This window comes from Centroberyx affinis, unplaced genomic scaffold (genome assembly GCF_046629955.1).
Source record: "Centroberyx affinis isolate AG114_WGS23_722 - 3 ecotype Tasmania unplaced genomic scaffold, CSIRO-AGI_Caff_v1 ptg001082l_1, whole genome shotgun sequence".
Lineage (NCBI taxonomy): Eukaryota > Metazoa > Chordata > Actinopteri > Beryciformes > Berycidae > Centroberyx > Centroberyx affinis.
This window is the reverse complement of record NW_027279629.1, coordinates 207,521-214,107: the sequence shown is the minus strand read 5'-3', so window position 1 is coordinate 214,107 and position 6,587 is coordinate 207,521. Positions and strand designations below refer to the sequence as shown.

At 40.7% G+C, this 6,587-nt stretch overlaps 1 protein-coding gene across 1 annotated transcript in view; it reads right to left on the bottom strand.

The window, feature by feature from the left end:
* Positions 1 to 2,228: 2,228 nt before the first annotated feature.
* LOC139647457 (nidogen-1-like) overlaps positions 2,229 to 6,587 on the bottom strand; it is a 51,634-nt gene continuing 47,275 nt past the window's right edge. Inside the window, 4 exon segments of the mRNA XM_071523354.1 lie at positions 2,229 to 2,428; positions 2,431 to 2,462; positions 5,244 to 5,356; positions 6,342 to 6,465. Coding sequence (XP_071379455.1) covers positions 2,342 to 2,428; positions 2,431 to 2,462; positions 5,244 to 5,356; positions 6,342 to 6,465 — 356 coding nt within the window. The 3' untranslated portion in view covers positions 2,229 to 2,341.

Genomic DNA, 6,587 nt, shown 5'->3' with positions numbered 1-6,587 from the left:
GGAAAAGTAATGGGAAATACGAGAAACTAAAAATGTGTACTTTTTTTTTTTTTTTGCATTTACTGTAAAATAGGTGTATGTTATGATATGGAGGATTAGCTAACAAGGTGACATTTTTCATTTCATTGAGACTTTACGTCCACACCAAAGATACTCAAGACTAATATATTAAAAAAGGTTTTATTGAGGCTGTACAGATTGTTAATGCTCACCTCCCGCTCTTTGGCTGATGACCCAGCTGCATAGTCAGTACAGTAACACAGTACTTCATGTTTATAGACACATAACTCACATTAAACCAGTCAGTCGGCCGCACCACACTGACAGGAAAATCATATTATTATATTATAATCATTGTCATCGCAGTACCTGTGGACACAGCTGTCTCTGCAGTTTTTAGCCCTTAAAGATGCTAAAAAAAAATGTGATTTTTTTTTTTGTTAAAGAAACTGATTTGCTTAGTTTATTTAATTAAATTGAAAGCTTTTTCTGCAACACGCAGCTTGATTTGTAGATCAGTGATTGTACGCAGCACAAGAGTCTGAAACACCTGAAACCTCCTGTGACCAAACACATCAGCCTGCTGCAGAGTGCAGAGCAGAGAGTTCACACACCTGAGCCCAGTTTCCCAAAGACACTCCACTGACCTCTGACCTCTGACCTCTGCTCACTTACAACCAAACAATCATCATCTCTGTCTGTCTCTCTGGACACTTTTGGGAAACATAGTTCTGGTTCAAAAGCCTGCGAGCTGTACCCACCTTCACAGTCATCACCATCATCATCATCATCATCATCATCATCAGCTTGAACGCAGGCCGTCGTCAGCACCATTGAAAATATGTAGTTCAGAGAATAACGTCTGTATTTCAGGTAATTATTTACAAGTTTGTATAAAAAAAATTACATTGTGAATTTTAGCACAAATGAAGCAAAATAAATTTGGTAAGTCTAAAAATAAAAAACGTATTCACCGCCCCCCTCCCTCCCTCCCTTTACTCTTACTCCATCCCCAAATCCATCTCCGGCTTATAGTGGTATTAACAACAATAGTGGTCCAACTGAAGAGTTCATTTCCAACATGTATATCAAATATAAATTTTTGGAAGAAAAAAAAAATCCCCTTAAGTTCATCACTCAGTATCTCTAAAGTTCAGAATCCAGTATGGAAAAGCGATGTTTTATCAACCAAAGCCTTCATTTCCCACCTATACTTAAAAAAACAAAAATCAGAAATGGTTTTAATTTTAAAGGAAGAAACGCCTCGGACAGTGACAGTCGAACATTTCAAGAAACAGGATTATTCAGGCAGGTAACGCTCCAGTAACAAACTCTTCATCAAATTCAAAGACTATTCAAAGATTGTCAAGGTCTTCTTTGGTGAAATTCAAGAACTCAAAATTCAGGGTAAAACATGATATTGGTCAAAATTAGACATTCAGACCTCATTTTATACTCCTGATCTTATGTCAAGAAATCCTTCATTTTAAAACTGCAGACGGCATATTGATGAAATACTTTCAAAGCCATCCGTTCATTTTCAAAAATGTTTATGGCCGTATAATCCTCAAATCCACAAACGTTAAAGGATTTACAGCTAACAAGCATTACAAATTATTTGAATTTATTTTATATTTGATTGTTTTTCAGTTATCTAGCTGACTGGACAACTCTGTTTCTTGAAATATCGTCCAGATCTAAAATCAATAAGATAAAAAATCTATAAGGAACAACTACAGAGTTTCATTGTCAAAACGCTATACAGTATATCCATTTTATAAAAAAAAAAACACACAAAACCTGAAGTTCATTGTTCAGTACCTTTAAAATATTGAAGATCCAGTCTGTAAAAGTGTATTTTTTTTTCAAGCAAACACTTCCCAGGTTACCTGCTATCAAAAAGCACCAGAATTTGTTTTGTAATTTGTTTTTGTAATTTGTTTTGTAATTTGTTTTGTAATTTGTTTTGTAATTTGTTTTGTAATTTGTTTTGTAATTTGTTTTGTAATTTGTTTTGTAATTTGTAATTTTGTGCTGTTAATGTTTTTGTCAGATTAGATGTCACTTGTTCATTTTGGAGCCAAACTCTTCAAACTGAGGAAGAAACACAGATCAGAGACAAGTTTGTAAGAAAAGATCGCTTAATTTCTCTCTGACGCCCGACACTTTTCACATCACACTCTGAGGTTTAACAGCTTTCAGGGGCCGAGACTCATAAACGACCACGGAAACTTTCACTTCAAGTAAGAAAAAGAGAAAACACCAAAATTGCAGTTAGGTGTGTGTGTGTGTGTGTGTGTGTGTGTGTGTGTGTGTTCTCCTCCTCAGCAGACCCGTCTCCTCACTGGTCGGGCTCCACGCAGCGGCCGGCGGCGTTGTCCGGACAGCGGCAGGAGAATCCGCCGAGCCGCGGCAGACAAAGGTGAGAGAGCAGCCGCCATTGTTGGAGCAGTAGTTAAAACCTGACAGAGAAGAAGAGAGAGTCACATTAATGTGGCAGTAACCCCTCACAACCTGGCTCTCCCCTTAGACTTTTAGCTTAAAAGTTAGAAGTTAGGAGTTTCATTACTGTACGACAATGTCCAGAGGTGTGACCAAGTAAACCTTCCAAGTCAGTCTCAAGTCTAAATGTAGATTATCAAGTCAAGTCCAAGTCAGTAATGTCAAGTCTCAAGTCTAAATGTAGAACAGCAAGTCAAGTCAGAACAAATCAAGAGTCCAGTATCAATTTAATATCTTAAAGAAAACTAAATATCTAGGACTTTTCAATGCAATATGGTTTTAATAGGATAAAAACTTGGTAAGAGCATCATGAGTTTGATTTCTAGAATCAGTTTCAACTTCAATAAATTCAATCATTCCATACAAATTCAGAAAACAGAATTTGAATTCAGTCGTCTGCTGGAACAAATCTCATCACTTTCAATCTAAGTCATTTACACAAACACAAGATCTCAAGTCAAGACTTTAGAAACCTTTTCAAGTCATCAGAGTACAAGTCAGAGTCAAGTCCCAAGTCACCAGAACCCAAGTCAAGTCAAGCCTCAAGTCTTCTCTTCATGCATAAGTCAAGTCTCAAGCTATTAAAATTGTGACTTGAGTCTGACTCCAGTCCAAGTCATGTGACTCGAGTCCCCATCTCTGACAACGTCTCATCCATATTCTGTATCTATCTATCTTTGGAAACCTTGGGATCTTTGGGAATTTAAAATAAAGTTCTGACGGGAAAGTCTGATATCCAGGACTTCCAAGTTGGCTGCTGAACAGCATTGCTTTCACATGCTATTTTGTCGGAAAATCAGACATGGAAGACAAACGAGGAACAACCCGCTACGCAGGCTGCAGCTTTGAAGGTGGAGAACTGTTCAGCGTTGGTGGAGGTTTGAGCTCCACTGAGGGACTTCTGGTCAGCTGGGACGGCCCGAATGGGGACCGAACCCCCGACCCTGGCAGAGCTGGTGAGAACCCAGCAGGTGGAACAGAGTCTGGCTGTTTCTCATCGCTTCATGCTATATATTTCGGGGTTTGTCTCCAAATCCACAGCTGGCTCTCTGAGCTCAGCTTCACCCTCTGGTTCCCAGGACGATATCCATCCACATGGTACGGTCTGGAATCAATTAGTACGGTCCAGGGGAAAGTGAACACATCTGCACTCCCACTGCATTACTCTGCTCTGAACCCACCGGCCCACTGCTCATTTCCTCAGTGGTTATGAAGCAAAAGCTCAATCAGGAAGACTGCTTCTTACACACTCTGTCTCTAGTTTTAGAGACAGGAGTTTTCCCATGCTGCCAGCTGTCATTTCCTGCTTCTGCTGTTCACGTGTAACCAATCAGATCTCTCCACATGTTCTGAGAACCAATCATCATGCTGCTGCTAGATCTTATGGAGTCATATGGCCAAAGCCTTTCTATAAATTCTAGACTCTTACGTAATTTCAATCATGCAACAAAAACTTGTTATTCATCCTTCACTTAGTCTATCCTGATTGGATTCATATTTAGTCGTAGTCTTTGTGTTTTGGCAAAAATAGCCTTTAAATGTAGTCAGATTTTAGTCACATTGATTAAATTTTGTAAATTATTTACTGACTAAAATAGCGTATGATTTTAGTCAACGAAAGTCATTTTGTTATGGTCAACTAAAATACGTTTGTGTACTTTTACTTGAATACCTTCCTATTGATTAGCTTCCCACCATGTCTTTTATGACTGTTTATCTTTTATTTACTGTTTTTATATGTTTATTGTCCTTTTCCATTCAAATGAGCATGTACAGTTTATGTACATTTTACATTTATGTACATTTTACATTTTAATTTACTCAGTAAGTAAAGTCAAACTGGATGGCAGAAGGAAGCCTTGTTTGCTGCCACAGTATTACCAGGTTCTTAAAATCTGAAAAAAAACATCTGCACACTGTCTACACTTACAGTAAATAATTTAATGAGTGGAAGCAATGTTTGGTCACACCTCCATCAGGCATCCAGGTTCTTACTGTATCCTTTATGACTGTGTTTCTCCTTTTTCATTTTTTTGTCATTGATTTTTGTCTTTCATTGATTTTGTCTCTTGCACCCAAATCTGGGAATATTTTTGATTTTGTCCAGAGTTCCATGACTATCTGTATTGTAGGTAGAGATCAAAACAGTCATTCTTCTACAATCTTTCATTAATTAATTATCAGTGCGGCCACATTGACAGTGCTCTGTCAATGTGGCTCTGTCAGGTAAGTGCGGCTCTGTCAGTCCGGCTCTGTCAGGTAAGTCCAGCTCTGTCAGTGCGGCTCTGTCAGGTAAGTGCGGCTCTGTCAGTCCGGCTCTGTCAGGTAAGTCCGGCTCTGTCAGTCTGGCTCTGTCAGGTAAGTGCGGCTCTGTCAGTCTGGCTCTGTCGGGTAAGTGCGGCTCTGTCAGTCTGGCTCTCTGTCAGTGCGGCTCTGTCAGGTAAGTGCGGCTCTGTCAGTCTGGCTCTGTCGGGTAAGTGCGGCTCTGTCAGTGCGGCTCTGTCAGGTAAGTCCGGCTCTGTCAGTCTGGCTCTGTCAGGTAAGTGCGGCTCTGTCAGGTAAGTGCGGCTCTGTCAGTCCGGCTCTGTCAGGTAAGTCCGGCTCTGTCAGTCCGGCTCTGTCAGGTAAGTGCGGCTCTGTCAGTCCGGCTCTGTCAGGTAAGTGCGGCTCTGTCAGTCCGGCTCTGTCAGGTAAGTGCGGCTCTGTCAGTGCAGCTCTGTCAGTGCTGCTCTGGTCTGTACCTTGTTGGCAGTGTGTCGGTGCTGCAGCGATGCCGTACAGCCGGGAGCGTTTCTGCGGCAGGAACTCGTCCGCCTCTCTCTCCGTTTGGCGGTCCACAGCGATCACCGCCTCTCTGCGCAAACCAAACACACAGAGACCATCCAAACATTTAGCGGAGACCACACACCGGTGTTTAGACTTTTACATGACAGTCAGACTCAAACAAAAGCTCTCTGAATAGCAGCTCAGTACTGTTTATTTAAACGGACTCTCAGACTCGCAGCTCGTTCATTTAAATGTTAACCAAACTTGCTGGAGTTACACTGTAGTTTTGGGTTGCTGATCCTGACACACTTGGAAAGGTTTAAATAAATATCACTAAAATCTGCAGTTTGTTTGACCATTTACAATTAATGGAAGACATTAGTGCCCAGGAATCCACATAAAAGGCAGTGGAAAAGAATCGGTTGCCAATGGGTCAGAGAAACATAAAATAGAAAAGGTGGGAAACCGTATAATGCACAAAATTATTACTTATTTGCTATAAACAGTGCTGAAAAATTACAAGCACACTACAAAGCAATAAATGAACACAAATATAGGCTTGGTTGAGCAGCTGCTCAGTTGCAACGTGTTTCAGGCTTGGCGCTCTTCCTGCATTAGTATTTTTTCAGCACTATTTATAACAAATTAATTTTCTGTTTTGTGCATTATACGGTTTCCCACCTTTTCTATTTTACGACATTAGTGCCAGCAGAGGTTGTATTGAAAGTCCTTTGTGTCTGGAAGCTGAATCTGAATGAAGAAAACTGAATTTAAAACTACAGGTAAAAGTTAAATTCAATAATACAGTATTTACAATCAAATTTCAAGCCACTGCACTGAAGTCTTGGGTCATTGATGCTGACACACTTGGAAAGCTTCAAATGAATAGAGCAAGAATTGGATGATTTCTACATGAAAATTTTACAGATAGCGGCTAACAGTGTGAACAACGGAAACACGAGAGCTGCTGGAAGACTTAACGTGGCGATCTGGCAGTTGTATGTGTGAAGCGGCTTTAGAGAGACACACAGTCTCTCTAGAGACTAGATGAGGTCAAGGTCGTCAGCTCGTACCTCCTCCAGTCGGTGTAGTAGAGGTTCCTTCCAAAGGAAACCAGACCAAACGGATACTGGATCCCCTCCACCACCTGCCGCCGCAGCCTGCGGTTCGGATCCATGCACTCCACTTTACGAGTTCCTGCAGAGAGATCAATACATCCTGATCAGTGAGGAAAGCTTGTCTGATTCCCCTTCCGGACGGCTGGTTCATCAGTGAGTCTCACTAACTGTAAAATAATTGAATTACACTAGGTTTCAGTG